Consider the following 14,259-nt stretch of genomic DNA (forward strand, 5'->3'; position numbering starts at 1 on the left):
ACCGCCTTTTGAGGAAGAGAATTCCAAAAACTTACGACCCTCAGCGAAAAAATTTCTCTTCATCTCTGTCTTAAATGGGCAGCCCTTTATTTTTACCAGTGACCCCTAATTCTAGATTCTCCCACAAGAGGAAACATCCTTTCCACATCCACCCTGTCAAGACCCCTCAAAATCTTGTATGTTTCAATCAAGTGGCCTCTTACTCTTCTAAACTCCAGTGGATGCAAGCCTGGCCTGTCCAATCTTTCCTCATAAGACAAACTGCCCATTTCAGGTATTAGTCTAGTAAACCTTCTCTGAACTGCTTCCAACGCATTTACATCCTTCCTTAAATAAGGAGACCAATACTGTCCACAGTACTCCAGATGTGGTCTCACCAATGCCCTGTATAACTGAAGCATAACCTCCCTACTTTTGTAAAAGCAAAATACTGCGGATGCTGGAAATCTGAAATAAAAACCAGAAATGCTGGAACTACTCAGCAGGTCTGGCAGCATCTGTGGAATGAGAAGCAGAGTTAACATTTGGGTCAGTGACCCTCCTTCGGAACTAGCAACTACTTTTGTATTCAATTCCCCTTGCAGTAAATTATAACATTCTATTAGCTTTCCTAATTACTTTCTGTACCTACGTACTAACCTTTTGCGATTCATGCACTAGGACACTTAGATCCTTCTGCATCTCAGAGTTCTGCAATCTCTCACCATTTAGATAATTTGCTTTTTTATTCTTTCTGCCAAAATGGATAATTTTGCATTTTCGCACGTTATATTCCATTTGCCAGATCTTTGCCTACTCACTTTATTTATTATCCCTTTATAGCCTCCTAATGTTCTCTTCACAAATTGCTTTCCTACGTATCAGCAAATGTAGCAACCATACCTTCAGTCCCTTCATCCAAGTCATTTATATAAATTGTAAAATGTTGATTCCCCAGCACTGATCCCTGTGGCACACCACTCGTTACATCTTGCCAACCAGAAAATGATTCATTTATGCTTACTTTCTGTTTCCTGTTAGCTAGCCAATCTTCTATCCCTGCCAGTATGTAACCCCTTACACCATGAGCCTTTATTTTCCACAATAACCTTTGATGTGGCACCTTATCAAATACCTTCTGGAAAACTAAGCACAGTACATCCACCGGTTCCTCTCTATCCACAGCACATGTTATTTCTTCCAAGAACTCCAATAAAATGGTTAAACATGATTTCCCTTTCACAAAACCGTGTTGACTCTGTCTGATTACCTTTAATTTTTCTAATTGCCATGCTATAACGTCTTTAATAATAGCTTCCAACATTTTCTCTATGACAGATGTTAAGCTAACTGGCCTATTGTTTCCTGTTTTCTGTCTCCCTCTCTTTTTGAATACAAGAGTTACATTGCCTATTTTTCAATCTAATGGTACCTTCCCCGAATCTAGGAAATTTTGGAAAATTAAAGCAATGCATCAACTAACTCACTAACCACTTCTTTTACGACCTTAGGATGAAGTCCATCTGAACCCGGGGACTTGTCAGTCTGCAGCTCCAACAGTTTGTTCAGTACCACTTCCCTGGTGATGGTAATTTTCTTGAGTTCCTCCCTCCCTTCCATTTCCTGATTTACAGCTATTTCTGGGACGTTACTTGTGCCCTCTATGGTGAAGACCGATGCAAAATACTTGTTCAATTCACCTGCCATCTCCTAATTTTCCCTTATTAATTCCCCAGACTCATTTTCTATAGGATCAACCCTCACTTTGTTAAATCTTTTCTTTTTAAAATATCTATGGAAACTCTTAATATCTGTTTTTATATGTCTCGCTTGCTTTCTCTCGTATTCTAATTTTGCCCTCCTTATTTATCTTTTAGTCGCTCTTTGCTGCTTTTTATATTTTGTCCAATCTTCTGACCTGCTATCCATCTTTGTACAATTATATGCTTTTTCGGTAAATTTGATGCTATCTTTAAGTTTTGTAGTTAACCATGGATGGTGGGTCCTCCCCTTGGAAGTTTTCTTTTTCGTTGGCATGTATCTATTCTGTGTATTCTGAAATATCTCCTTAAATATCTGCCACTGCATCTCTATTGAACTATCCCTTAACCTAACTTGCCAGTTCACTTTTGTTAGCTCTGTTTTCATGTCCTCATAATTTCCCTTATTTAAGTTTAACATACTGGTCTTTGACCCACTTGTCTCTCCCTCAAACTGAATGTAAAATTCAGACATATTATGATTGCTGTTGCCTAGGGGTCCCTTCACTTTGAGGTCATTAATTAATCTCATTGCACAACACTAGCTCTTTAGTTGGTTCCAGAAAGTGCTGTTCAAAGAAACTATTCCGAAAACATTCTATGAACTCCTCATCTAGACTACCTTTGCGCACCTGATTTTTCCAGTGTATGTGTAGATTAAAATCCCCCATGATTACCATCGTACCTTTCTGACAAGCTCCCATTATTTCTTCCTTTATATCCTTTCCTACTGTGTGGTTATTGTTAGGGGGTCTGTACACCACTTCTTGCCTTTATCATTTCTCATCTGTACCCAAACAGCTTCTACATCCTCGTTTCCTGAACTTGGGTCATCCCTCCCCATTGTGCTAATAAGTTCCTTTAAACCTCTTGGGTCTTGGTTCTAGCTGGGAAATGCAGACATTTCGTCCCTCTCCTCTTAGGCATTGCAGTGTTGTATACAGTGTTGCAAATTAGGTGATCATCCGAAGCTGAAAGGATGATTTTGCTGGCAGCTTGGCTTTTTAAAAATGTCTTTCAAAAATATTACCAATTCAGATCTCCAGCCAGTGTGCCAAAAAAAATTATCATTCAACAAAACACATTGGTGCGACGGGGGGAGGGTAGATTGGTCATGTTATAATCCATAGAAAAAAGGAGTTTAGAGTCTGTGGAGTTTGGTGTTTCGACTGTCTTCTAGCTGAATTTTATGGTCCTGAGGCGTCTGGTTTGAAGAGATAGATGACTGATTCAGTGGGTCTCTTTTAGTCAGCGATGTGGATGATTTCCTCCGAGAGGTTTCTGGTTGTAGTCAGAGTATGCAGAGCTGGTCATTCAGCAGGCAGGGTTTGAAACTTGCAAACTGGAATGGAGAGAGAGAGCGAGGAGGGACCCCCCCCCCCCCCCCACTTGAGCCTGCACTTGTCAGAGTCCAGATGTTTCTCAGCCTGCTGCAGAGAAATACCAGCTTAAAACTGAGATTGGTGGTGGGGGGGGTGGGGGGGGGGCTTGTCACATGACAGTTACCCAGTGATTCAAGCACAGTAGTTAGTGTATTTCTTCTTGCAGCTAAAGCAGCCAGTGTCTGGGGATTTCTTTCTCACAACCCGGGTATCATTGTTCAGATAATATTCTTGATTCCTTGCTAATAGGAACAGGCAGTTCCCTTAAATTTCCCATGTTTTGTTTCTTGCTGGGACAGACAGACTCTTCGTCTCCAACCTCATAGGCCTTGCAATGTAGGACACAGTGTTGCAAATTAGGTAGCCATCTTTAGCTCCTAGCAAAGTCACCTTTAATCTGTTCCTTTTTAAATTCTTCAAAAAAAAGTAAATACATGTCTCCAATGGTAAAGGCCAGCTACCTGACCCGGACCCGACGACGTGTCAGGTTCGGGCCGGGTCGGGTTGCACTTCCGGTTTCGGCATTTGGGCTCGGGTCGGACAAGCTCTATCACAGGTAAGTGGCCCCAATGTTAATTTAATTTTTGCACTAGAAAGGTGGTTTTTGTTAGTTATTTTAAGCTTGTACAGATCAGCAAGAAAGTGAAAAATGGAAGGTAAGTTAACTGATGGTCGGGTCGGGCATGGGAAAAAATGGGAGGGTTCGCGTTGGATGTGATTCTGTCGGGCTTGGGTCGGGTTTTTTTTTTTTGGCAGACCCGAGCAGGCCTTTATCCAATGGTGCATTAAAAAAAAATTATCATTCAACGTAACATGTTGGCGTGACACTGTAATCATTTTAGAGTGTGTGTTGACTGACTAATCGGTTTAGAGTGTGTACTGACTGACTGGAATCAGTTTATAGTGTGTGCTGACTGATCAATTTATAGTGTGTGCTGACTGACGTCATCGGTCTAGAGCGTGTGCTGGCTGACCGTCATTGGTCTAGAGCAGAAGATTCCCAGCCCTCTCTGAAGTGCTCGCTGTCTTCATTAATTGATCTATTGAAACCCTTTGCACTTATCCACCCTAACATTGCAGTCGATATCTGGACATGTGACCAACACAGACACACTGTTCAAATAACCTCAGCACCCAGTTTCTAAATTTGATGTGTGAGTGATGATGTTTACTTGGAATCGTTGTTTCGCTATTTTTTAAAACTGAATACCGGGAGCCGATGTTGCAGGGCACCATTGAGGAAAGGATTAGTGGCAGAGAGGATGAAGCGAGTCGTTAGGTAATATCCAGATGGGGGTTTTTGATGGCCTATAGATTTTAGAGGGAAGGGAAGATTGAGGGAAATGAGATGTTTTGAGGTTCTTGGAAAGGAAGGGGACAGGTCGATGAATCCTGATTTCTAAACTGAAGATGCAGGAAAGAGGAAGAATCTAATAATCTGAGAGTATGTCAACGACACAGTTAGATTTTATTAAATCACATATCTTAGCATTGAATGTGATGTACAATATCCTTGAGAGTATTTATACTCAGCTCAGGTTGTCCAGAAAATTGTGCCTTAGGTATTGAGTAACATGCCCTGCACTGCACATTGGCTGACTGATATTACTGGACAGTCTAGTACTGTGCCCCATATTATTGGACACTGTCGTACTGTGACCCATAACCAGGCAACTGGTTGGATTGCAGGTCTCAGTGTGGAATTAGAGTCTAAATATCATAGTGGTGCAGAGGGACTGGGATTACTGATGCACAAATCACTAAAAGTAGCAGTGCAGGTTACCAAAACCATAAAAATGCAAGCAAAGCACTGAGGTTCACTTCTAGAGGGATAGAATTGATAAGAAGAGAAGTTATGTTAAAACCTATGCAGAGCTTTGGTTAGGCAACAGTTGGAAGTGCCGTGAACAGTTGTTGCAAATTTGCAAAAACAATATTGCAAAAAAGGATACAGAGGCATTTGAAAAGGTGCAAAGATAAAACCAGAACTGAGAGCATACGTGAACTATCAAGAAAGACTGAATAGGCTTGGGCTTTTTTCTCTAGAAAAGTGAAGGCTGAGGGGTGAGTTGATGGAGGTCTTTAAAATTATAAAGGGGTTTGCTTGTGGGGAGTTCAAAACTAGGTCATTTATATACAAGATGGGCGGCACGCAGCCCAGTGGCGTAGTGGTTAGCACCACAGCCTCAAAGCTCCAGCGACCTGGGTTCAGTTCTGGGTACTGTCTGTGCGGAGTTTGCAAGTTCTCCCTGTGACCGTGTGGGTTTCTGCTGGGTGCTCCGGTTTCCTCCCACAGCCAAAGACTTGCAGGTTGATAGGTAAATTGGCCATTGTAAATTGCCCCTAGTGTAGGTAGGTGGTAGGGAATATGGGATTAATGTAGGATTAGTATAAATGGGTGGCTGTTGGTCGGCACAGACTCAGTGGGCCGAAGGGCCTGTTTCAGTGCTGTATCTCTATAAAAAAAAAAGTTTGTCACTGATAAATCCAATTGGGAATTCAAGAGAAACTTCTTTTTTGAGAGAGTAGTGAGGATGTGGAACTCACTACCACAAGGGATATTTGAGGTGAATAGCACGTATGTATTTAAGGGGAAGCTAGATAAGTATGTTCAGGAAAAATAAATAGATGGCTTTTTTGATAGGGTTAGATGAATTAAGGTAAGAGGAGGTTCATGTGGAGCATAAACGCCAGCTTGGACCAGATGGGCTGAAGGGCCTGTTTCTGTGCTGTAAAATTCTGTGTAAAAAAAAACTACAGAAACTTGTACATATGTCCCGGGTGCTGATCAGTTTCTCCTTTCTCTCCACAGGCGAGGAGCGCCGACCTTCCTGATCTCCCCGGAGAACTCCCACTCCGCCCATGTGGGAGCACCGCCAGCATGAAAGTCAAACACATCAATAAGTAAGTATGGGAGTATTCCTGGTTGCACAGGCCCAGGCTCGCCTGGTTTGCTTCTGTTTTGGGATTGCAAGCTGTACCACCGAGCTGATCTCATCCCCAACAAAACCATCACTAGAGAAAAAGTATTAGGAAAACTAATGGGACGCAAAGCTGACGAGTCCCCTGGATGTCTGCATCCTAGGGTCTTAAAAGAAGTGGCTGCAGAGCTAGTGGATGCATTGGTTGTAATCTTTGAAAATTCCTTAGATTCTAGAAAGCTTCTGGCAGAATTGAAAACCACAAATGTAACACCTCTATTCAAGAAAGGAGGGAGACAGAAAGCAGGAAACTACAGTCCAGTTAGCCTGACTTCTGTCATTGGGAAAATGCTGGAATCCATTCTTAAAGGAAGTAGTAGCAAGACATCTAGTAAATCATAACACAATCAGACAGAATCAACATGGTTTTGTGAAAGGAAAATAGTGTTTGACAATTTATTACAGTTCTTTGAGGATGTAACAAACAGGGTGGATAAAGGGGAAACAGTAGATGTAGTGTATTTATATTTCTAAAAGGCATTCTATAAGGTTACTGGACAAGATAAGAACTTATGGTGTTGGGGGTAATATATTAGCATGGACAGAGGACTGGCTAACTAACTAACTAACAGGAAACAGAGTCGGGATAAATGGAGTAATTTCAGGTCGGCAAACTGTCACTAGTGGAGTACAAGAGGGATAGTGTTGGGGCCTCAACTATATCCGATCTATATTAATGACTTGGATGAAGGGACCGCGTGTATTGTAGCCAAATTTTTTGATGATACAAAGATAGGTAGGAAAGCAAGTTGTGAGTAGGCAAAGGGATATAGATAGGTTAAGTGAGTGGGCAACAATTTGGCACATAGATTATAATGTGAGAAAATGTGAGGTTGTCCACTTTGGTGGGAAGAATAGAAAAGCAGAATATTATTTCAATGGAGAGAGACCACGGAATGCTGCAGTACAGAGGGAGCTGGATGTCCTTATACATGAATCACAAAAAATTAGCATGCAGGTACAGCACGTAATTAGGAAAGCAAATGGAATGTTGGCCTTTATTGCAAGGGGCATGGAGTATAAAAGTAGGGAAGTCTTGCTACAATTGTACAGGGCATTGGTGAGATTGCACCTGGAGTACTATGGTCTCCTTACTTAAGGAGGCTATACTTGCATTGGAGACAGTTCAGAGAATGTTCACTCAGCTGATGCCTGGGATGAAGGGCTTGTCTTATGAAGAAAGGTTGAGCAGGTTGGGCCTATACTCATTGGCGTTTAGAAGAATGGAAGGGGTCTTATTGACGCATATAAGATTCTGAGGGGGCTTGATTGAGAATGCTTCCCCTCGCGGGGCAATCTAGAACTAGGGGACACAGTAAAAAGTAAGGGGGCTCCCATTGAAGATGGAGATGAAGTGGAATTTCTTCTCTGAGGGTTCTTAATCTTTGGAATTCTCTTCCCCAGAGAGCAGTGGAGGTTGGCTCATTGAATATATTCAAGGCTGAGTTAGACAGATTTTTGATTGACGAGGGAGTCAAGGGTTATGGGGGGCAGGCAGGAAAGTGGAGTGAAGGCCACAATCAGATCAGCCATAATCTTACTGAATGGCAGAGCAGGCTCGAGGGGCCAAATGGCCTGTTCCTTCTGTTACAGTCATATGATCTGATGTTTCACTCCACTGAATAAACTGTAATTCGGCATTTAATCAAACATTCTCAACCTGGTCCCTTTGTTGTTTTCTGTTTGATACAAAGTTGAACAATTCCTCTGATTTGGATGAGTGTGACAGAGGTTATGACAGATTAATGTAAAAGCAAAATACTGTGGAGGCTGGAAATCTGAAATAAAAACAAAGTGCTCGGAATACTCAGCAGGTCTGGCGGCATCTGTGGAGAGAGAAGCAGAGTTAACGTTTTAGGTGTGTGACCTTTCATCAGATTAATGTACTTGTTTCCTCACATGCTGCACTGGATTTTGAACACTTCAAAGAATGTTATTGGTGCTTATTTTACATCTGTTGGGCATGTAATATGCATTGACATTATGAGAGGCTAAAGTTAAAAATCAGAAAATTATATATCCTCTTCAGTTTTGTTGAACATTAACTGAATTGATTTAATTCCAGCCAAGTTGTTAATTAAATAGCTGGATATTCTCAAGGACAATAATTGATGGGAAACTTCTAGCATCATGGCCTCTGGGATTGAAAGTGATGAAAACAATTATAGGAGCAACATAGTTAGGAGCAGCAGAGTCTGGTCAGTGCTGACTCCCATTGAGGCTCCCAGTATTTGCACCTGGTCAGTGCTGACCCACAGGGACCCTCCCAGTCTCTGCATTCCAGTTTCTGCAGTGTAGTGTCTGCAACCTGGCCAGTGCTGACCTATGGCCAGTTTCCCAGTGCCAGTCTCAGTGCCTCTAACAGTCAAACTGTGTTGGGCCTCAATGATGTTTCCCTGGGATAAGAGACTAATTAAACCCTTCAAAAAAAAATCAAGAATAAGCCAAATCAAACTGAAACCTGGCTTTAATAAAAGCAAAATACTGCGGATGCTGGAAATCTGAAACAAAAACAAGAAATGCTGGAATCACTCAGCAGGTCTGGCAGCATCTGTGGAAAGAGAAGCAGAGTTAACGTTTCGGGTCAGTGACCCTTCTTCGGAACCTGGCTTTGTCTTGCCTGCTGTTGCAAGAGACATTGATTCTGTGGAAGGGCCAGAAGAGGGTTGTGATATAGTACACAAGCAAAATACTGTGAATGCTGGAAATCTGAAATGAAAGCACAAAATGCTGGAAATACTGAACAGGTCAGGAAGCATCGGTGGAGAGACAAACAGCATTAATGTTTCAGGTTGATGACCTTTCAAGATCCCAGTGCTGAAATCTTTGAAACCGTGTGACTTTGAGATGTCTGCTTTATCTTTCTTCAATGGTTTCCTTTGATGGGCATCTGTTTGCTGATAATGTTTTCAATTTAAAGTTTTTAGTTACAGATTCAGTAGTTTTTATTGTTGAGCAGGATGGGTTACCCATTCTCCTGAATAGTAGGCGTTCTTCAGAGTTGGATTCCATATGCTGTGAGTAAATTTGGCATGTTATCTTCATGCCTTTAACTGAAAGAAGTTAAGATTGGCACAGGTGGATGTCAACAGGGAAATGAGTTGTGGAGGGAAAGAGGTTACCAAATTCCTGGTCAGCAAGTTGAGTTTTGAGAAGACTAAACCCAAAGAGTAGAACCGGGGTGGTGGTGGGGGGGGGGGGCACCTGCATATGGGGTGAAGGGAGGGGCTCGGCTGCAAATGGGATGAAGGGAGGGGGTCTTTCACAAATGGGGTGAAGAGAGTTCATTGTCTGCAAAAGGCCAGAGTCAGGAAATTGATGGGGGAATGGAATACAAGACTATAGGAGGATGCAGAGGTAGTGTGGGTGGAGGCCATAGAGGGGTTTGAAGTTCAGCACAAGCAGTTTAAATTTAGTATGTTGATGAGGTAGCAGGGATGGGGGTGATACATGAGAAGGAACCAGTGCGAAAGAAGATATGGATGTAGTGAGTGGAGGATGGGAGAGAAGTTCTGTTGCCTCAGATGGAAATATAAATATACCTTCCAACTAAATATTGGGAAGACTGAAGCCATTGTCTTTGGTCTATAGAACAAACTCCGTTCCCAATTACTGTTTCTATCCCCCTCCCTCGCAACTTTCTGAAGCTGAGACAGATCGTTTGCAACCTTGGTGTTGTGTTTAACCAAAGATGAGCTTCTGACCACATATCTGTTCCATCTACAAGACTGCCTACTTCCACCTCTGTAACATCACCCAATTTCGACTCTGCCTCAGCTCATCTGCTGCTGAAACCCTCATCCAAGCCTTTGTTACCTCTTGATTTAATTATTCCAGTGCACTCTTGGCCAGCCTCTCATCTTCCACCTTCCATAAATGTAAGCTTATCCAAAACTCTGCTGCCTCTATCTCAACTTGCATTGTCTTGTTCACCCATCATCCCTGTTCTTGCTGACCTGCACTGGCTCCTGGTCTGCCAGCACCTCAATTTTAAAATCCTCATCCTTGTTTTCAAATCCCTCCATGGCTTCACCCCTGCCCTATCTTTGTAATCTCTTTCAGCCCTATAAGCCTTCAAAATCTCTGCCATTCTCCAATTCTGACATCATGTGCATCCCAGAATTTAATTGCTCCACCTTTGGCAGCTGTGCTTTCAGCTGCTTTAGCCCTAAGGTCTGAAACTCCCTACTTAAATCTTTCTGCCTCTACATCTCTCTACTCCTTTACAATGGCCCATAAAACTTACCTCTGACCAAGCTTTTGATCTATCTGCCCTGATATCTCCTCCTGTGGCATGGTGTCAAAATTTTTATTGATAATGTTCTTCTTAAATCCCTATGGATGCTTTGTCACGTTACAGGTGCTTTATGAATGCAAGTTGTTGTAGTGTTCTGGTGCTGGATAGGATGATGGGTTTGATTCTCAGGATAGTCTCACTCAGTGTTGGTGAATGTGAAGGATAAAGTTGGAAAGAAGCAGAATTTATGGCTTTGGTCTTACTAATATACAAAGTGTTGTCCAAATTTGCAGGTGATGCTACAATAGGAGGCACAGTAAACAATTTGGAAGACCAAAGGAAGCTGCAAGGGGACATAGTTAAGATCGTGGAATGGGCAAAAAAGTTGCAGATGGAATTCAGTGTCTGTAAATGTGATGCATGTTGCTAATTTAGATAAGGCAAAGCTGGGTGATGTGGAAGAGCAGTGTGATTTAGGAGTTCAGGTTTAGGAGACATTAAAAGCAGCACCTAAATGGGTGAGGCCTGAAAAAACTAATAGAATTCTGGGATTTACGACAAAAGGCGTAGATTATAGAAGTCCAGATGCAATTGTGAATTTGGAGTTGGGTTTGGAGATGGAATACTGAGCACAGTTTTCAGTTCCATTTGCAACTGCTCAGATAATGAAGCAGTTTGTGCCCACATGTAGTAAGATCGGAACAACTTTTTAGGCTTGGACTGAAAGGTGACACCTAACATTCGCGCCACATAAAGCTAAGCAATGACCATCTCCGACAAGAGAGAGTCTAACCACATCCCCATGACATTCAATGGCATAAAATTGAAACCCCCCCCTTATCCCTATCAACATGCTGGGGCTCACCAGTGACCAGAATCTTAACTGGTTGAGCCACATATATACTGTGGCTGCAAGAGCAGATCAGAAAAAAATGACATGCATTTATATGGCGTTTTTAATGCCCAGCGGATGTCTCAAAGCACTTTACAACCAATGAAGTACTTTTGAAGTATAGTCACTGTTGTAATGTAGGAAATGCGGCAGCCAATTTGCACACAGCAAGCTCCTACAGACAGCAATGTGATAATGATTTCTGACGTCAGCTCTGCTACTCATGTGTTCCCCTCTCGTCCCTGTGCTCGCTGACCTGCATTGGCTCCCAGTCTCTTCCTTGTTTTCAAATCTCTCCAACTCCTCGCCCCTCCTTATCTCTGAAATCTCCTCCAGTCCCACAGCCCTCCAAGATATCTGCGGTCTTCTAATTCTGGCCTCTTATGTATTCCTGATTTTAATCAATGCACCATTGGTGGCTGTGCCTTCATTTGGCTAGGCCTCAAGCTCTGGAATACCCTCTCTATACCTCTGTGCCTTTCCATCTCGCTTTCCTTCTTAAAGGTACTCCTTAAAAAAAAACCTCCTGCTTTGATTAAGCTTTTGGTCCTCTGACTAATATCTCCTTTTGTGGCTCGGTGCAATACTTTGCTTTATAATGCTCCTCAGAGGTGCCTTGGGATGTTTTATTACGTTAAAGGCGCTATATGAATATAAGTTGTTGTTAATTGAAGGATAAATATTGGCCAGGACACTGGGGATAACTCCTCTACCCTTCTTCGCAATAGTGGCATGAGATCTTTTACATCCACCTGAGAGGGCAAACGGGGCCTCAGTTTAATGTCTCATCTGAAAGACAGCACTCCAGAAGTGCAGTAGTCCCCTAGTTCTGCACTGGAGTGTCAAACTTGATTTTTGTGCTCAAGTCCTGGAGTGGGACTTGAACGTGCAACTTTGTGACTTGGAGGGGAGAGCTCTACCAAGAGGCTGGGTATTCTGTGGTGAGTGACTTATCTCCTGATGTCTTAAAGCCTTTCCACAATCTACAAGGCTCAAGTCAGGACTGTGAAGGAATAGTCTCCACTTGCCTGGTGAATGCAGCTCCAACAACACTTGAGAAGTTTGACATCATCCAAGATGTAGCAGCCGGCTTGATTGGCACCCTACCCACCACCTTAAACGTTCATTCACTCCTAAAAGGACAAGGGCAGCAGATGCTTCAGAACACCACCACTTTCTAGTTCCTTTCCAAGTCGTACATCATTGTGACTTGGAAATATATCGCCATTCCTTCATTGTCACTAGGTCAAAATCCTGGTACTCCCTCCCTAACAGAACTGTGGGAGTACCTTCACCACACAGACTGCTGAGGCCCTGAGGTCTGGAAGTCCCTTCCTTAACCTGTCTGCCTTTATACCTTTCTCTCACCCTTTAAGATATTACTTAAAATCTACCTCTTTGACCAAGCTTTTGGCCATTTGACTAATATCTCCTTATGTGTCTAGGTGTCATATTTTGTTTGATAATGTTCCTGTGATGCGCCTTGGGATGTTTTACTATGTTAAAGACACTATACAATTGCAAGTTATTGTTATATGGAGAGAGATAAAGGAGAGTTAAATCTTGCTATCATCACTGTACATGTGGAATCTGACAACAACGCCTGTGGATGATGTCGCTGTAAAACAGTGTGGCGGCCACTAGTAGGGTGCTAATGGATCTAGCCTTTGGGAACTGGTCTCTGTCACTGATTGTCTGTTCCCGTCCTCCAGTCTCTGACTTGGAGGTAACCGATTAACTGGGGTGGTGAATTGGTTAGGAGTAGGGATAATGGATATGTTATAATCCCCGTGGAGATCAACAAACCAAAAGAACCAAATTTACCAAATGACTCCGATAAAAAAAACAAAAGGTCAAGAGTTCACTGTTGAAAGGTCGCAGACCTCACCTACAACTGGAAGCATCTCCTCTATGTCTACCCTATCAAACACTTTCATAATCTTAAAGACCTCTATTGCCGCTCACTCTTTTTTCCAGAGAACAGAGCCCCAGCCTGTTCAATCTTTCCTGATAATTATAACCTCTCAGTTCTGGTATCATCCAAGTAAATCCTTTTTGCACCTTCTCCTGTGCCTCCATATCCTTTTTATAATATGGAGACTAGAACTCTGCACAGTCCTTCAAGTATCAACTCACAAGGTTCTGTACAATAATATAAAAGCAAAATACTGCAGATGCTGGACATCTGAAATAAAAACAAGAAATGCTGGAAATACTCAGCAGGTCTGCAGCATCTGTGGAGAGAGAAGCAGAGTTAACGTTTCAGGTCACTGTTGAAGGATCACTGACCTGACCTGACCTGAAACGTTAACTCTGCTTCTCTCTCCACAGATGCTGCCTGACCTGTTGAGTATTTCCATCATTTTCTGTTTTTATTTCAGGTTTCCTTTTCATAACTTTTACTTTAACAATCAAACCAAAATCAATACAAATTAGACATGAATTAGCAGACAAATCACAGTCAATATATATATATTACAAATTACACATTAACTATCAGATACACAAAGATAGATCTCAGGGATTTACTGGGCAGTCCACTCGGCATATGTGTTACCAATTACAGCCACAAAGTTCTTCAAAGCTCTGAACTTCCTCGTGTAGATCTCCAGCTTTATCCTTTCAAGATGTAGCCACCGATTCTTATTTGACAGCAGTTCCCCTTCAACACGAACTCCACGGGCATGGTCTTCCCCAAAATGGCGCACGTCTTCAGAACCTCCTCAGCTCTGCTCACGACAGTCTTATGTTACCTTTATCCGAGCTCCTTAGTGACAACCCTATGCACTGTATGGCTGGGTCTGGTTACTCAGTTACCTTAAGTAACAGAAATAGTTGCTGCAACTCGTATTTGCCTATTCCCAGCTCCTGGATCCAGCTTTCACTTTCTTCAGCCTGCCTGCACTGCACGCCTGCATGATCTGAGCTTGGATGGCTCTGTGTCTTTTAATCTGGTTCCAGCCAGTTTCTGTTTCCACAGAAACCTGAAGTTTTAGTTTCCCTTTCAGTTAGGGTCCATCTCAAAAAA

General features: G+C 42.4%; 1 protein-coding gene across 8 annotated transcripts in view; it reads left to right on the top strand.

Moving 5' to 3' along the window:
• Window positions 1-14,259, top strand: part of arhgap32b (Rho GTPase activating protein 32b) — a 645,931-nt gene that overhangs the window by 282,114 nt on the left and 349,558 nt on the right. For all 8 annotated transcript variants that reach the window (XM_068053769.1, XM_068053766.1, XM_068053771.1 and 5 more), the window contains one exon: window positions 5,934-6,025. In XM_068053769.1, coding sequence (XP_067909870.1) covers window positions 5,934-6,025 — 92 coding nt within the window. The remainder of the gene's footprint in view (window positions 1-5,933; window positions 6,026-14,259) is intronic.

Source organism: Heterodontus francisci, chromosome 22, assembly GCF_036365525.1.
Source record: "Heterodontus francisci isolate sHetFra1 chromosome 22, sHetFra1.hap1, whole genome shotgun sequence".
Classification (NCBI taxonomy): Eukaryota; Metazoa; Chordata; class Chondrichthyes; order Heterodontiformes; family Heterodontidae; genus Heterodontus; species Heterodontus francisci.